The following is a 19,710-nucleotide window of genomic DNA, read 5'->3' as shown; positions in this document are numbered from 1 at the left end:
TAGCTTTGATTTTAATTCAACAGATACAATTAATACAATCTTTCTGAAATATTGTTTCCTTCTGGGATTTCGATTAACGGAACAGTTTGTGCGCGCCATAAGAATATGTAAGTACCTATGTATAATAAAATTATTACACAAAAAATACGACTGCGTCGTCCTTTCGCGATAGGTAAAGCAATCTCAGCGTGATTGCTTTACGCGGCCCGCGTCGCCCGACCCCCGCCAGTTCCCCTCCGTTTCTCTGCACAAGTACATTCGTCGCACTACTGTAGGATGGTAATACTGTGGTAATATGTTATCTGTGTTCAGAGTGCGAATATAAGTTATCTGTGCCACGTTGATTTTAAAAATGTCTATAATCTGTAATCTGTGACTTTGCCTGACATCTTTCTTTGTGCAATTTCTTCGGGTCGCTCGTGTAAAATCCCGTTATTTCGCTTTCGTAATTCGTTTAACAAAGGCTGTAACAATTTGCGACGGTGGAGTGATTTGTGTTGAGCACGACACGGGACGCTGGCGACTGCGTGTGGTTCAGTAACACCGTGTTAAAATAAAATATTGTGATACTATTTTATCGATTCACCTTCAACATATTGTTTTTATGCTGTTTATTTATTAGTGCTGCTCGGTGACCCGGGAGCCAGCAGCAGAATTTTTGTGTGGAAGTGCAACTCAAGGTACGTACGTTGAAAGGCTCAGTATAAATCTCAGTGACTCAATTCAGTGATAACTATTGAACTGAGTCTAAAAATATCTCGAAAGATTTTGTGAGCCATATAAGAATCGGAGGATTGCATCTCGGATTATTGGCAATATTTTATGACCATTTAGTTTTGCGATTCACTGTTATTCACTTGAGCATATCGCAGTCGAAATGGAGCTTCACGAGGCATGAAAGTGGCGATAGTATTTTATCATCGTCACGGCATCTAGTCCGCTAACCATTGTATCTAACTTGAAGCTAAACATTATCTGTTTATATTATTTTACATAAAAATCGTCATGTACTTCCTGGAACTCTGTTACATTGTTTTGATAGTGTATACAAATGGATTTAAAATCAATAACAAGGAAGAATATTGTCAGTAATGAGTTGGTGCAATTTATCAATTGAGAGACAAGGTACAGATCAGGTTGATTGGTCCAATTGTGTGACCCTGGACTCCAATGACTTTATATGTGTGAATTTATACAACATAGACAATATAGTTTTATATTGTTGCTCCAAGATAATGTGTTTACTTCAGTATTTAAGAGCAAGGTTGAATAATATAAGAATCATGCAATATAAGAAATGTATTTTTGTTTACATCAATAATTTTAGACATTAAACAAACATATGAAATACTTAGTATTTACAAACCTTCTGTATGTTGGGTTATAAATAAATTATCATAATTACTAATGAAGTAATAAATAATACAAACTGGCTTAAGCATACTGTTATTGTAATGTTACTAGTTTAATGAGATTTAGCTAATAATAATAATCCGCTAATGACTGTATTTAAATGAATACTTGTGCATTGTAGCTTAAATTATAATCTCTATTGCACATTGAGCAGAAATAAAATTTTCCAATACTACTAGACGGTCAATTATATTGAAGATTTTCTAGAATAATCTAAACTAATATTTACTTATATTAGAGAGATGTTTGTTATGATTTTACTCAAAAATTACTCAACTGGCTTGTTTATTTTTGAATAGACTCAACTTTACAAAGTAACATATTTATTTATTTTTTGTCCTGGGGCAAACCTGAGTGAAGTCAGGATAATCAGATAGTCATGTATAAACAAGATATAATTAAATTTCTATACATTATCTGTTGCTTTCACATACAGATAAGCTAAACAGAACATAGCCAAAGTTACATCTGCCATAAATAAATTGCATTTGATAACTATAACTATATGTACTGTAGTGAGCGCTTTATGCACTGTTTTATTAATTAAAAGAAAAACCAAGATTCATGTTTTCTGGTTCATAAACCTCGATCAATACTAAATAAAAAAAAGAGTGTATGTGCTGGGAAACACATGTCAGAATCAAAACTTCTTTGGCAAGATTAAAAAATACCAAAATCGTCGACTTACTCCATTACGTGATGGTTTTGCCATGACGCGATCTTGAAATTTTACTCTCAACAAAATCTCATTTTAAGGAATAGGCAAGTCTCTTAAAATTTCATAGTATGTTATAACCATGACGAATTACTGAAAGTAGGCTTGCAAACATTCAATTGCCAAATCATTGCATTTTATGTACAGCATGTCAAAATAATTTATTCATACAGAATGCATGATCACTTACAAAACTAAATTTGTAGCTACTTGGTGGTATTTACAAAAAAAGAATCTGATTTTTATGACCAATATATTGATCCAATTCGTTGCATACCTCCATCAGTGATCAGTTTCTTTATTATAAATTATAATCATCTCAAATTTGTAAATAGTTATCTGTATAATTGAGTTTTCCGTTTCTTTATGTCTATGAAGTATTGGTGTTACCAGGTATTAAATTTAAGTTGAGAGATTTAGTGAAAGGAAGATAACTAACAAATGGTGTGATGCAAGAGTATACATTTTCTTTTTGGATTGCCTACACATAATATTGTATGTGATTTTAAAAATTATGGACAAATTGAAAAGTTACAGTAATTTTTCTGTAAAAGTTCTTAACAGAAACAATGAAAGCACCTAGCATATTAATATTTATATAACTACTAGCGGTCCGCCCCGGCTTCGCCCGTGGTATATGTTTACGTTTTCTCTATATAAAAACCATCCTCGTACTTCAAGGAATATAATAAAAAAAGAATTATCGAAATCGGTTCAGCCGTTCTCGAGTTATGCGCTTACCAACACATTTTGCGATTCATTTTTAAGAAGAAGATAAAGTGATTATTAATACATATATTATTTATTTTGTTATCAGACTGAGCCGTGTCTTGGGGAAAAATAAACCCGGGCACTACGGTGGCCCCAGAAACACCCGCACCAGCACCCCAACCACCAGGTAATGTGGCATTTTCATTTATGACACTTAACTCAATCGGATAAGGTTCAATTTTAGTTGTAGGATATGGGAGAAGAAGCAGAGAACAGTACTAAACTGTTTATGATAAACTCAGAAAGCTGTGAGATGGATATTATTCTGGTTGATAACTTTGGATGAACCTGTCATAAAGATTGCCTTAAGGCTAAGGACTCACGAAGCGTTTTACACCCGCGCCCGCCGCGGTTGCGGAATAGAGTTTTATTTTCAAAACTCACGAGACCGGAGTTTTTTGCGGTTACGCAGCCGTCGCGGTTGCGATTATCGCTCGCAAACTTGGCGTTTGATTATCGCAAGACGGGCGGTTAAACGATCAGTTGAGCTCCAGACCGCCATGGACCCGCCGCGGCTGCGGGACCGCGAACCGCGCCCGCCGGTAGTAGATGACCGCCGGTGCAGCGGGACCCGCAAACAATCGCACACGCCGCGGGCGTAAAACGCGTCGTGAAATGTGCTTTAATTTTTTACATAAATATCTGTATTCTACAAAGGCTGCGGGCCCGCAACCGCGGCGGGCGCGGGTGTAAAACGCTTCGTGAGTCCTTAGCCTAAGATTGAATATGAATTTGACGCGAGTTAATGAAATTTAAACTATTATTTTATTGTATGGTATTGAAAAATAATCATACTTCAGAGATGTTGTTTCTTTTTTTTTATAAAATTACTGGTGAGTTTAGTTTTAAATTAAATGAAAGACATACTTGAATAGAAACACTAAATGTGCCCATTTAGTTAAAAAAAATGAAATCAATAGGAAACGAAAAGGCGGAATACTGTATTTATATTTATTTTTCCATGACATAATCACGCATAATCAAAATCTCAATAAGTCATTTAACGTGACCTAATTACACGTATCGAACGTTCCGAAAACCTGAGCAATGAGATCGCAAAAAGGAACAACAGAGAAACGCAGTACAAGCATTTAGGGCCGGCGCAGATATGGCGGAGCGCAGCGCATTTTTCCTTATCAAACTATTATCGACATTGTCCTCATAAAATAACATTCCAAACCGCAGCACACTGCCTTTCGCATGTGACACTTCGATGCTCCTCGGGAATAATTTGTTGTTATTTGATTTTGAATATTATTTAATAACGACAACGTCGACATAGTTTGACAAGGAAAAATGCGCTGCGCTGCGCTCCGCCATATCTGCGCCGGCCCTTAGATTTTGTAATCCCCTCGTTATTGTTAAGGCGTGTAATATCGTGATATATGCATGTCGAGATGTTTGTTTAATGGTGTTCGCTAAACAATAAACAAATAGACGTATGTACGTTAAAAACGAAGGCCGTGATGTCATTGTTTTTCGATAGCCTCGTTCCAAACTTGAGATAAAAATATTGTTATCGGATGAGTGCTTGATGTAGTCTTGCTGTCCGGAAAACGTAGATTTGGTATAAATGCTTTTCAAAAAATTATACTACAAATCTGGTTATTATATTAATTTTTATATCTAGAATCTATATATTTTGGACACTGCATAAAAAATTAAAATAGGTTACCAATACAAAATTTGTGATATCATTCGATGGTACTATTTTCCGGAGAGATTTACATATAAAATTAGTAGGATTAAATTCATTATAATATCTCCAAAAAGTATATGAAAATATACTTTAATTACAAAGCTTTAACGGGAAACAGGATCTTATATCCAGCGCGCATTTGCCACACGTACGTACGATCGATGAAAAATTGAATTACGTCGAATGCACGGGACTGCACTGGATTGCGCTCGTAATTCCGCCGGATTGAGCATGTTAAGAGGTTCAATATATGGAAATTGTATTCCAGATTGGCTTCCTATTACTCTATCGAGCTTTAAACTACGTCTTATATTGTCCTTTACCTAGTCTACCATAACAACGGAGGTTAGAGCAAAAAAATGGACTATAAAATGGTTTTTCTGAATTGCGGAAGACGGCGAATTATTTCCGCAAAGTTAAATTGTATCTTTTTGGTGTTTTTGGTAGTAATCAGTGGTATATCGAATATATTTTTCTCCTTACATTTGACTCTCAGACATCTCTACAATTATTTTTTTATTATTATATGTAACGAAAAACAAAAGGTTACCTATGCGAAAGGATCAATGACTAATATTCTTTATTTTCTTTTTAAAGTAAAAATGATCACCTTGTCTAATGGAATCCATCAATTTTATAAATATGATATAATAGAACTACTAATTTGTTTAATTAGAGTTATTCATAAACACGTATGAAGACACGCGCTCGTTTCATAATTTTCGCACATACTTGCCAAATATCTTATCGTGGTATTTATCAGTGTAAATATTAATATAAAGCTTGGATGATATCAAAATATTAAAGCACTTAATTTTAACTGATTTCTAATTCCTGTGTCCAATATACAAATAATATTTTCATATTGTGATTTTAAGAATTTAAGGTCAGGTGAAATTTCACGTCTGACTTCATTGTATCTTTTACTTCCGTATTATGTATTCGGTTAACGCTTACTCACTTGTTTGAAATATTAACATATTTTTATGCATATAAAATGATTATTTTTCTTTATTTTTAATTACAATAATTCTGTTGCATTGTGTGTTTTTAAAACATAAATAATAATAAAGATTGACGTTGATATACTCACATGTTTTATGATTTTAGTTTTCAGATAATTGTGTTGGGGAAAAAAGTGTAGAAGTTGCGCGAAGGACGTGACACGTTCGGTCAATCTAAATTCTAAGGGCTAAATCGTATAGTGAATTCAGTTAGCGTGTATTCGATTCCAGTATTATCCAATTTGTCAGTCAAATATATAGCACGCGTGTCACAATCGGACACAAGGTACCGTTTCGGTTGAATAATTCACACGTTTTACCCGCCTTGATGTATTATTTTTAAAGTAAGAGTATTGATTGAAAACTAGTAGTGGTGTCTCAGGGGTTTCCAACGTTTATCTTCGTTCCGTATAATTACGGTCGGTGGATGTACACTATTCTTCGCGCTAATGTATGTGTAGTGGCCGCTAGCATTGTGTGTTTGTTTTGGAAGATGTTTCATATTAATGTTGGAATGAAATATCAAAAATATATTGTTGCAAAGATTATATTTGAAAATTGTATATCTTCGTTGCACTGGTGTTATGCTAGATTTACCATGTGTTAATGTGATCATCATCGTTTTTACATTACTAGACTGGGTGACAATATGTACCTACAGTTTATTTATTTATTTATAACAATTACACCTATCTAAACATATATTTAATAAATAATCCACGTAAATTGTAAATAACCGACAGGATTACTTGAATTATTTCAATAGTAAATTTTCTTGCATTTAAATTTATTAATATTCAGATGGATAGTATACTTAAATTCTATATTTGGTTTAGTCACATAATTCGATTTTTACATTGAATGCTGAGTGCATTTCATTTTAAAGTCGTCGCTTGCGTCTCTTAAAAGTTACTTTTTGTCAAAATTTTCTTTTAAAATATCAGTTTTTTTAAATATGATTAATATAGTATTATTTATTCTTCGTATGTGTTCCGGCGTTATAAACTGTTCAAAAGTGTATTTGTATTATTTCTTATGGAAAAGCTTCTAATATACGGAAACGTACAAAAATATACGGAGTATTGCATCACCAAGGTTAAGGTCATAAGCACACACACATAATTTTTTTAGTGCATCTCATCAAAGTGTTTATTTTTAAATTTCTTAAAACAATAAGTCGTTTGTTTTATATCGCTCATTGTTTATTTGTGCATTCTCGGGATTAGTGACTCACTAAAACATTGTTGTAATCACATTTCCCGAAATTAACGGGGAACCGACGTTCGCAGAGTTCAATCTGTGGTAAACGTAGGTATGTACTATGTACGTCTGAAAATAGTTATGTATATGAGTGTTTAGTATAACGTTTATGCAAATAAGTCTTTAATTCACGTACCATTTCTTAAAAACACCATAATAGTATATCGACAATAGAACACAACACTACTACTCCAGCCTTCATGATAAAATGTATGCAATTTCGCCAAATGTTCCACAGTCGATAGTATAATTATGTTAATTGCTGTGAATTAGACTGCCACGCGAATGTGTACGGTGACGTCAGAATATGATAACGTCATTAAATCGTTAAGATTGATGCAGTCTTACACCGTCCGCACAAAAGTTCCCGCGTCTCCTTCCGATCTCTCCCAATGTCCTTCTATAGATGTTGTACAACCTGCTTCCCTCGACACTCGTATGGGAGTGGTAATTTATTTTTTATACATCCCACTTTTCCCACAAAATGAAATTTCGTATTGATTAACACACGCCACACAATTAAATCAAAAAGCTTTTAAGCACATACGCGATGGAAATGGTCATTATGTAACTAATAACCGTATGTTTTAAACCAGATTTTATTAATTACTAGCTTTTTGCTCCCGGGTACGCCCGCGTAGTCAAAAGAATACCCGCATTATTCCCGTGTCCAAACAGACAATCTGACAGACATACAGACAGACGGACAGACAAAGACACTTTTACGTTAAATGTAACGACGTCATATTAGTAGGAAAATAGGGATAAGTAAGGATAATGAATATTGAATGTATAGGTAGGTATATAAAAATATAAAAGGTAGGTAGGTGTTTGTTTGGGTGGTGGTTTTGACTATCCTCATTAGAAGAAGTGGAAATCGACATATTATATTCGTCTGTGGTACTTTGTTGTACTGCTCATTGTATGCTACTATTTTGTAAACAACTTCTATCGCAATCGTGTTGAAGAAAAGCTAGAAATTTCAAGACTACCCTCATTCTTTTAACGCTAGTGGTAAGCTACTGTGAATGGTTATAACATGTTGTTACATGATTGTTTTTATTTATTATAGATGCTGTTGCAGGGGTGCTGGAGATGACGGGCACGGATAATATCCGCTTTAGCGGTCACACTCTAGACAAGGCCACTAAGGCAAAAGTCACACTAGAGAACTTCTATACGAATCTCATTTCACAGCACTATGAGAGAAAGCAAAGGTGGGTAGTTGCACAAACTAGTAATGTCGATGGTATTGTGGTTGTGGGTAATTTAGATTAGTTTCATTTAGTAATATGTATTTTCATGATCTGCCCCCGAAAGATTGAAAGTAAATAGAGGCGTTTTGTTGAAAAGTTATTTTTGAAACATACATAGATAAGACCGCCCTCTATGCTTATACTTTGTCTTATTGTTACTTTTAGGTACATATTTATTCGTTTTCTTGCACATAAATTGTTAAATAAATAAATAGTACCTGCTGTATTATATTCAATTTGTTCCCACAATCACTTGGTCAACACAATGTGAAAATTATTCAATAATAACATATCCGAAGGCTGATGTCTACAGCAGTAGATAGAAAATGTTAACAAAGCAAATAATGACATTAAACCGCAATACGCAACTGTCGTTTCTCAAAGTAATAACCGGGTGTTGTGATTGTCGTTTTGTAATATTCAATGGATTTCCATTGCTTCGGTTGCTCGATAACAGACCGTTTTTGTAATGTTCGCCATGGCGCATAATATCATCTTGGCACTCGCTCTGTTTGGATAAATGCCAATTTCTGCTTTTTCAAGACATAGACTTAAACTGCGAGTATTCGGCTTATATAATGAGGTGGGGAGAGGTTGAACGCGGAACGATCTGTTACTCTGAACCATCCGAGTTTCACAGCGGTGCTAAATATAATAAATGTGCTAGCCAATTAACCTATGAATGACGTCATTCAGCCGTAATTAATATTGCTGTGGATCAATAGAGTCCAGCTAATAACTCTGAGTTGACTCCCATAGTATTAGTTTTAATCATTACTGGTATAAGTCGGTGGTGTTCCGGAGTTGTATGGAAACGAATAAAAGAACAATAAGCTGATACAATATGAATATGTTGTTCTTGTTAGCATGTTCGTTTCATGCTAGTAAAATGTTCGTATAGTGTAGTCGTAGAACGTGTAGCATGTTTGAGCGTCGTTGAAATCCGGGATGCTTTTTGTTATGAACACCTAATTTTGTATTATTAATTATATGTAGATAACATTTTGTAGATCAGGATGTTCTGTATTTAACTATATTAATATTATTCAGTTAGTTAGCTCCAAATAAATAAAATAAATAAATAAATCCAAGCTGAATTTATGTTACCACTTTTGTACCTCCATTAACCGTATCCCACTTACGTTTTACTGCATAACGCCATCAGCATTAAGACGTAAAGTATAATAGTTATTGATGAGTATTTTTTCGTCCATAAATGGATATAACGAACAACAAAAACAGATTAGCATCACATAATTGTATTGACTATAGAACGTTAATCCGCAAACGGTTTAAGTACTTTTACTCATCGATCCAGTTTCTGGACGATTATTTTTGTTTATATATACATATATTCTTTTACTTCCTTAATTAATGGCTCCTTCCAAGTAGGGATTTCGCCAATGTCCCTGGGGAGAGACAGGACTCAAGTTTTACCCAGTTAGACTATGTTACCACAAAACAATTTAAACACAGTCTAACTTTAAACCAGGGATATGTCACTTTAATAGTTGTCTATGTGAAATACGACAAAACCATATTAAAGAGAACCCGCGCTTAAATATAACCCTGTCTAAAGGTTTTTGTGGTAAGTCAGTAAATATCTATATTCTATAACCATCAATATTTCGTATATACTAAAAGTAGTAAGGAACCGAAGTGCTTGGTAACAAAAGAAAAGCTGTTTATACCTAAATTATACCAGATCACAATCATAACTTCCGCATTAGATCGACCCTTTCTAGCACTACAGACATGCAGAGCTTAATCCGATCCTGTTAATTCCAGTGGATGGAGGAACTAACTACTAACATCAATGTATCTTCTACCACGTGGAATAGCACGTAGGTGTAAAAGGAAGTTTTAATAGGGATTTCTAGTAATTCGTCGATGTAGGGCAAGATAGACCTATGCAAGGCTGTGCATGTGTAACTACTAACTACCTGATAGATATTTGCGCAATCAGTATTTTCAAACCTCTAAATTGACCGTAAGGAAAAATATTTGTTTATTAAGTAGGTGGGTAGATATTCAACCAATGGTTATATTTCATAAAACAAAATAGAAAAAACGTGGATCAAAACGTGTTCAATATTCAGCAACGTTCAGTACAAACTTTGGAGCGAGTTGCCAAAGCCCTTGATGTTATAATAAGTTTACACCCTTTTTACTTTCCATCGAGTAATTTTTCCGCTCGGCTGTCCTCTTTGTCCATTATACACGAGTTTGTACGAAACTCTTTGTTTGTTTTAAAGGCAAAATATACTCTATAAAAATCTCGGAATAACGTATTGTTGTGTTATAACAAAGAGCTTCGAAATCTTTGATACGGAATGATGTCAGTGGCTATTATTTGAAATTAAATATGCTACTGGAATATTGTGACCTAGTGAGGGTTCAGAACAATTCTGTTGATTAATGTTTTAAAAAATTAACCCACTTTTATTCAAATTAATAGTTTTAGTGTTTATACTCTTTTAATGTGTTCATGGCTTGTTCTTTTATATGTTATCCAATTAATCAGATAGCGTAGCGTATCTGCCAAACAGTCGGAAGATAACATCAAATACAATTTTTGGAATTGATTATTATCTTTTTAAGAGGTACCAGGTGTTTAACAAACGTATTTTTTTAAATGATAATTGGAATTCTTCTATAAGAATAGATTTTAGATTAAATTTAAAATATAAATAGATAAATACTTCCCTATCCCTTCCCAAGAGGAGAGCCATTATTTGGAACTTATTATCTAATCAACTTTTCCGAATTATAAAAAGAGCTTTCAATATTGTCTCTCTAAACAAAACTATTATAAGCTCACTGAAATCTATGTCATACTTCTTATACTCACAATAGCCACAGTCAACAAAACCCATAACATGAGTTATGCTTTGTATTGTTACTTCCTAATAGAACTGCATTTTAGACTCATAGGTTTCAAAACAAAATATGCGATGGTGCTACACAACCGGTCGTAGTTTTAGTATATATGTAGTCGAAAAATTATAAAGTAAATAGAATAAGTGAACTGAGTGCGTTTATTTACAAATCTTAAAATCTAACTCTAAAACAATTGTCGTACAATAAACAACTTACAATCACGCTCAAAATATATTTTGGGCAGTATTTTATAATGAGCACTACAATAGACTTTGAACATAACCACCACCAAATAAGGTGTTAATTTCAATGAATATTTTATTCGCTACTCGGACATTATTTGACTACCCATTATAAGGCTATTGTAAATCTAGTCTAGTCTAGGGTTCCTAATTCCTATAAACAAGGAATTACAAACCCATAATATAGTAAGAGCGTATACGCACTATGCGGGTAGCCGCATTGCGGGTAGCCGTCCGGCTGACCGCAAGCACAATTATGTTCGTAATATTCATTTCTATGCGCACTGTGCGGTCTGCGGTAGCCGCATCGCAGTGCGCATAGAAATGAATATTACGTACATAATTGTGCTTGCGGTCAGCCGGACGGCTACCCGCAATGCGGCTACCCGCATAGTGCGTATACGCTCTAAGACTTCTAACATGTCTACTGGCATTTCTGTCTAGACTGGAGAAGCTGGAGGAGTCTCTCAAGGATGAGAGTCTCACAGAGAGCCAGAAGCAGGAAAAGCGCCAGCAACACGCTCAAAAGGAGACGGAGTTCCTCAGGCTCAAGCGTTCTAGACTTGGGGTTGAGGACTTTGAGCCATTGAAGGTACGATATACGTAGAATCTGAAATATTAGGTTGCTGTTGAACTATGGAGTATGGGTATGTTAAAAAGCTAGATGTCTCCCATATAGCGAATTTTAATATGTAATATTCACTATTTTGTATAAAAAAAAGTAACGCTCCTCACGATCCCTTTGGGAGTTTGAGTTATCCCTTTGATGTTGTAATAGAAACTTCCTCTTTTTAAGTAAGTTTTGTAGTTCGTATCATCAAATAGAAAGATGAGAGAAATAATACTCCAGTCAGAGAACATTTCCGATTCTTGGTCAAGTGAGAAAATAAACTCCTGAAATCCTAATAAGTAATTCTCTTTCTAGGTCATAGGTAGAGGGGCGTTCGGCGAAGTGCGGCTAGTGCAGAAGAAGGATACGGGACACGTGTACGCTATGAAAATACTCAGGAAGGCGGATATGCTGGAAAAGGAACAAGTGAGTAAATAGTGATAGATTGCCATTGATTGAAAAATATCTTATTAGCTTCATAAATATGCGGTACAAAGTCCTAGAAATATTCTAAACATGCCGTTTTGTCTGGAGGAATATTTGTTACTCTTTTACCCCAAGTAGCTCATCAAAGATGTGTGAAATCTTGTACAGATATAGATTTTAGCCTGGATTAGCACATAGGTTGTTTTTTAATCAGTATCCCGCGAGTGAATCCACTGGCTGCAACTTGTTTGGTAAATGAATAAAAATCATTAGTAATTTATGGTCAACTTTATCTCGTTTCGAATTACATTACCTAATGCAACGTCGTATATAGATAGATGTAAGTGGGTGTTGCAAGATTGACCAAATTTGATGTATGAATAATGTGTGACTCAAATGGTTGTGTTCTTCAATATATTATGAGTGTGTCTAGTATTGGGGACATATTGATTGTGGTATTTGTTTATTTATGGTAATTGCTGGTAAATATTTTCACTTTAATTATCATTTGATTTTTGATTGAGGAATATCGTGTGTTGTTTTAATAACGGGGCTATTTATTTAGGCTAGTTATTAAAATTTCTAAGTTTGATATTGTTATGCTTATAATCTTCTTATATATAAAAATGAATCGCAAAATGTGTTGGTAAGCGCATAACTCGAGAACGACTGAACCGATTTCGATAATTCTTTTTTTATTATATTCCTTGATGTACGAGGATGGTTTTTATGTAGAGAAAACGTAAATATGTACCACGGGCGAAGCCGGGGCAGACCGCTAGTTTTTCATATATTTAAATGTGGACTCTACTAGATTAGGTTGACACGACCCTTAAAACAGATACGGATTACGTAACATATCTCTAAGGTGTATAAACACAGGACCCTAATTAAAATTTTGAATTATCCATAGGTAGCCCACGTCCGAGCAGAAAGAGATATCCTAGTAGAAGCGGACCACCAATGGGTTGTGAAGATGTACTACAGTTTCCAAGACCCCATGAACCTGTACCTCATCATGGAGTTCCTCCCTGGGGGTGACATGATGACGCTCCTCATGAAGAAAGACACCCTGAGCGAAGAATGCGCGCAGTTCTATGTCGCTGAAACGGCGCTGGCGATCGATAGTATACATAAACTTGGATTTATACATAGGTATGATAATCAAATAAACATAATATACTAAAGTTGTGAAAGTAATAGAAAGTGTACCTGTTTGTTTCCCTTTCATTATTTTATCATTGAAAAGATTTAGGTGAAAATTGGTTCAGAGATGATAGATCAAGGGAAATTTTTATCAAACACACTTTGTACTTGTTCCGATACAACACGATGATTATAAACAGTGTGTGAAAACAGCATACTTTTTCAGGGACATAAAACCAGACAACCTCCTACTAGACGCGCGCGGGCACATCAAGTTGAGTGATTTCGGCCTTTGTACGGGCCTCAAGAAGAGTCACCGTACCGACTTCTATAGAGATCTTTCTAGAGCGACACCTTCGGATTTCAGTGAGTTCATTTCTAGCCAAAATAATTGTTCATTTTATCTTTAAAGAAATTGAGATCATTTCTACTTTTATGGTAGTTAAAGATTGGGCACTTGGGCACTGAAAAGTCGTTGATCAAATTGTATTTGAAGCAATGAAGTTTGTCAAAATCGTAATTACTTAAAAGAGATGAAAATAAGAATACGAATCTAACACAACTAATATCATTGAAATCCGTCCAGTCCTTCTTGAGTTATAGGGTTTAACTTTGAAAGAGTCAATTATATAACAGAACTCACATTTTTCTTTCCCATTTTCCTTCAAAATACTTATAAACAAAAACCAAAGATGTCTATCTACATATCGAGTAGTCTATTTCCCAGTATCGACGTCCTCCTCGGCGATGGACTCCAAGCGGCGGGCAGAGTCGTGGAAGAGAAATAGACGTGCGCTAGCGTACTCTACAGTGGGCACACCGGATTATATAGCGCCTGAAGTGTTCCTGCAGACGGGATACGGACCGCAGGCCGATTGGTGGAGCTTGGGCGTTATTATGTAAGTTTTAAAGTGAAACTTTTATTACATCGTCAAACAAACTTTTTGGTCTGTGTAGCGCATGTCGCGTGACGGTCGAACCGTACGACAATTATCGTACAAATACAATAATTTTGTGCCTAAGTTTCACTTTTACCGTGGTTTCATAAAACCACACAACATTTTTTTATTGGGATTGCGTGTAAATGTTTGCAATTGTGTCATTTTCGGATAGTTTCCGGACACTTTTGCAAGTAACACCACAGAGAGTTACTTGCAAGTTTAGTTATGTTCTGCGTGTAAAAATGGGGTTGCGTGTAAATCAGTATTGACCATGTTTTATTCTATGTTACTTTTATATACCTTTATGTGCATTTTCATGATATTTTAATATTGCGACATTTCCTATTATTTTTATGCATTGGTTCTTGCTTGTGTTTGTTTACGTGTGTACTTAAAGCTTTTGCCTCTCATGCTCAGCGAATTTCTCATATCATAACCTGCATTGCTATATTCAATACTCTGTATATACTGATTTTTATATCAGTAGCATGGCCGTTAGCTAGTAGTATGGCTGTCTTCATTTATAAGCTATAATTATCATAGCTTTAAATTTCAAGGAACCCTACGATAACTAGTGGATTTAAACCTACTCTATTCAACATAATTGAAGCCCTATTAAACAAAGCAACAACTGTTTAACATTCATTAGAATGGTCTTTATTTTAATGGAAGAAACACTATTTAAATGGACTCATAATGACAATAATACGAAGTTTCATTGAAATCTGTCTTCCGCAGTAATAACTAAACATTACTATAAGTATTATCGTATTATTTAAATAAATCTCAACTTATGTGCCGATGTGGAACTGCAAAGCATACGAGATACTTATGATTCACTTGCAAATTGAATTGAGGAAATATATTTTGTTTCTATTTTATATGAATATGACTCATTCCGCAAAACTGCATGTATTGCTATTGTTCATGTCACCTATTTATTTTGCGATCTATTATTGATTTTTCTGTTCTAATGAGTAGATATTGGCTGTACAACGGTCAGACGTGTAACCTATTTACATATGACATGTATAAATGACTATAATAAGGGCTCTACTTGTCATTCTTCAATGCCATAGAATTCTACAACAAGGTACAAAGTTTATAAGCAATTATAGCACTTAGGCTGACCGTTAAACTTACATTTAAGGAAGTTAACATTCTTATTTAAGGAAGTTTCAAGATTATTTTAAGCAAGGCAGAGATTGAAAAGGATTACATAAAAACAAATGTTAGATTTAGACCTTCTTCATAGTAGTAAAACGTGTGTATTTCTTCGGTCCTGCATCTAAAGTAAATATAATTTGGGATCAGCGTATACTGTGAATTCACATGATTGGAACTAATCTTGCAAGCGAATATTCACCTTCATATTGCACTATTGCAAATGGACTCATATACATTTGTCAAACACCAATAAGCGAATATAACCTCAAATTACTGCGTGCTACTCTTCGCCTTATCAATACTGTTTCAATCTTAGCGATTATAATCACCCCAAATACTGCTTCACTTAAATACAATTAAAAATGATATATTTTTACATTCCAGGTACGAAATGTTGATCGGATATCCGCCATTTTGTTCCGAATCACCGCAAGAAACGTACAGAAAGGTTATGTCATGGCGGGAATCGCTCACGTTCCCACCGGAGATACCGATCAGCGAAGAGGCTAGAGAGACGATACTGCGCTTCTGTTCTGAACCGGATCGGAGGTGAGATAGATAGAGTACTTTGAAGATCGTGGGGAGTTTAAAAAGTTAAATTAGTTGGTTAGGTTTGTGAATAACTTATTGGGGTAAGGAAATACGGCTCATAAGCTTTTAAACTCGCGTAAAGTCAGAAGAAAATTGTTCATAGCTCATATTACAGTATAGATTTTAAAAATCATTTTACCAATACAAAGCTATTTCCCGATAAAGCCGTGGCCCGATAAATGCATCTACATTTTGTTTTTTGTAAAGAGGGCATAAGTTAATGGTTGGCTCATGTAACCGAAATAGTTAATCGTGCAGAAGCGTGATATGCTCCCATATTATTTGAAATTTGAAATTTTTTTATCAACATCTCGCTGGCAAGATGACAACATTTAAACAAAGGTTAGCAATACATACTCAACATTTGATCAACTATTGCTTTGCCAATGTCTACCACGTATATGAAACTTAATAATACCATTCACCCCCAGGCTAGGATCCCAGCGCGGTATAGAAGACGTCAAATCGGTATCCTTCTTCCGGGGTGTAGACTGGAACCACGTGCGCGAACGACCAGCCGCCATCTCGGTGGACGTCCGGTCCATAGACGACACGTCCAACTTTGACGACTTCCCCGATGTCAAGCTTGAGATACGTGAGTGGCGAGCTTTATTTTGTTGGCCATGTTTGATTTTGACAGGGATAGCGAGAGCGGCGTGCTTTGTTTTGGTTGTAGAAGTTTATAAGAAAGGAGAGATTTGCTCGCGTTATAAAGTCTTTTATGTTTTCTCAATTTATAATACATAAAAGCCCACCAATATTTTTATATGTATGTATACTTAAGATTGTAGGATAAAATTCAAGTTAATCTAAAATATGGTTTCGGCAATTTCTAAATGGAAAAATCAGTTTATACATGTAATTAATAAAAAATAGTTTTATTTATATCGATCCATTTCAACTACATCTGTAGTCACAATTCCATAGTACAACTAGCGATCTGCCCCGGCTTCGCCCGTAGTACCTACATGTTTAAACTATCCTATCTCTCAAGTTGGATCGAACTGCACATGGTGTGCGAATTTTATTATAATCGGTTAAGTGGTTTAGGAGTCCATTGAGGACAAATATTGTGACACGAGATTTACATATATTAAGATAAATTCAACAACGACCATTTAATTCCAGCATCAGCGCCGATCACCCAAGACGGGGAGGTCGCGTATAAGGACTGGGTGTTCATCAACTACACGTTCAAGCGCTTCGAGGGACTCACACAACGAGGCACGCCCACAAAGAAGTGATGACACACACACTGAGCTTATTCCCAGAAAAATATATGTCTAATCTTTTCCACCTCAGAAAAAATGTCCGCAAACTCTTCTTGGACCTCCCAGAAACATGTCCCAAAATTTTCCCTGGACCTCCCAGAAAAATATTCCCTTAACTATCCATTGGACCTCCCAGATAAATATGTCCCTAAACTTTTCTACCCTAAAAAAATATGTCCCAGAACCTATTCCCTTGGACTTTGTCCCCAAAACTTCGCCACTAACGTGCACACGAACTTACATACTCATAGCTGTTCCTTAAGCGATTTCACTAGGAAACTTCTAGACGTAAACCTACATATAAGTAACGTGTTTGTGTATTGAGAAAAGTAAGGTATGGATTTCTATGAACCGTCTTCGGGATTGCTAGTTTTATTTTTCTGGTCAGTCTGGTCTTTGTATGTTCGGTTTTGTTGGATGTTTTGAACAATTCAATAGTACATTTATTTAATATTCTCATGCGTTTTTTTGTTTTCTTTTTTGTTTTGTGCGGTTTTCTCGAGTATTGTATTGCGTAGCGTGTTGTCGGTTCTAACATAGGTACGCAAAGCTTTCTAGGATTTCAGTGTTGATGCGAACAATTTATATACATTTATACATACAAATGCTTACACAGATACATCACAATATATATTATACATTATTGAAAAACATTATAGAATTTGCGAAGCGTATATGTTTTTGATAAGTAAAAAATTCAGGCGATTTTTGTTAGTATTTTATGGAATCAAAATTGCCATTACACACATTACACAATTTCATTACGCCTTCGATATCTTTTGTTATATTCTTGTTCTATTCTTCTTGTTTTCCTATATTTTGATATGTCCAGAAAATGTTTATTATTACGATATAACTTCAATAAAACACAAATAAGTCCCGATAAATTCTTTAATAAACCTATATTAATTATTTTTAATGATTTCATCTCACTTTATTTTTGGTATTTATTTTTTCACGATTGTCACATTAATTATTTAAAAGAAACTCGCATAATCATCGAAGTCAGTTTTATATAAAAATCTAAAAATAAAATACTCTATTTTTTGATCTATGATAAAATCAATACAGCGAATGATACGGCTGTTTCGGAAGCGAAAGAGACAAACCGATTTGTTACGCAGTAGTGCGAATGAGACAAGCATAACTATTTACATGGGTCGTTGTGTATTCAAAACATTCGAACTGACGTCATGTACTTAAAAAATTACCACAAATGATCAATATTTCTCTATCGTTTTGCAAAATCAAAACATGTCAATTTATAAATATAATTTAAAAGGTTTCAAGCCTTGGCGATTATTCTATAGTACTTTTTAATTCATGATTTATACCGGCTAAGGTTGGAACACATATCTTTCGCTCTTTTGATTTTATTAAAGGCACATTGCTCTTTAGTTTACGGCACTGCATTTGATTGAATGGACCAATATTATCTTGCCAAAGTGCCCTCTAAAAAACACTTCTATTGATATTTCGATTTGGCGATCGAATATGTATTTTTTTTTGTACGACCAAATGGAATTCAATACCAAATTTTCGTGTTCTGTTCAATTATTTATGCCTAATGTTTAATAACAAGTCAATAATTTCAATGTTCTCGAAATTACCTTTTTAGTTACAATATTTAAAGGGCCTTGATGCTAGTTTAATGAACAAATGCCAAAAATAACGACGTATATCACAAAAGTATTTTGTAAATTCCTTTTCAAATAAATTTAAAATCGTTTGTCAGAAATGTTCCGGTCACTATATTCTATATTATACATTATATTTCTTAGAATATTTTTATATTTATGTAAATATCTATTCGATGTTCAGAGTTCAATTCATTGCAATAGCATTCCGTCCAAAAATTTAGTTACTATTAAATGCTTTATTCTAAAAATTAATATATTATTGATTGACATATTAATCGTATTATGATGAGAGGCTGGAGGAACATTTCTGATAAAAGATGATAAACTATAAGAGCGAAAACTAAAGAAAGATATTTTTTTTTATTATTATGTAACAAAATATCAGTATTTTTTAAAATAAAATGAACTCCAAAATAATAAAATGCTGGCCTTCAAACATAAAAATAAATTTTATATTTGTATTACGTCGTTCAATGAATTATAAAACTTTTTAGCATTCAGGCCTTCACAATTAAAAAATATAAAGTACATAATTCGCAATTGATTGCTATTGTGCGGGAAAATAATTTTTATGTATGGAAATAAATACGGTATGTTTATGATGAATTATTAGGTTTTGCTCACTCGAGTTATAAAAATGATTATTGAGTCGTGCGTCTTGCCGGTAGTTTTAGTACA

General features: G+C 34.5%; 1 protein-coding gene across 1 annotated transcript; it reads left to right on the top strand.

Annotated features, from left to right (window-relative positions):
* The first annotated feature begins 378 nt into the window (after window positions 1-378).
* On the top strand, window positions 379-19,383 carry trc (Serine/threonine-protein kinase tricornered). The gene is made up of 11 exons (XM_090105943.1): window positions 379-680; window positions 2,946-3,026; window positions 7,935-8,079; window positions 11,685-11,832; window positions 12,166-12,276; window positions 13,190-13,431; window positions 13,649-13,788; window positions 14,138-14,321; window positions 15,915-16,079; window positions 16,553-16,716; window positions 17,250-19,383. Exons 3-11 carry the CDS (start codon window positions 7,958-7,960, stop codon window positions 17,363-17,365), a joined length of 1,392 nt encoding a protein of 463 aa, XP_089962069.1. The 5' UTR covers window positions 379-680; window positions 2,946-3,026; window positions 7,935-7,957; the 3' UTR covers window positions 17,366-19,383.
* The last annotated feature ends 327 nt before the right edge of the window (window positions 19,384-19,710 follow it).

The sequence above is a fragment of the Colias eurytheme genome, chromosome 1 (assembly GCF_061535395.1).
Source record: "Colias eurytheme isolate Ceu_HAF_F1 chromosome 1, ilColEury1 Martin Lab GWU primary, whole genome shotgun sequence".
Classification (NCBI taxonomy): domain Eukaryota; kingdom Metazoa; phylum Arthropoda; class Insecta; order Lepidoptera; family Pieridae; genus Colias; species Colias eurytheme.
The sequence above is the reverse complement of the archived record's forward strand: the minus strand, read 5'-3'. Positions and strand labels throughout refer to the sequence as shown.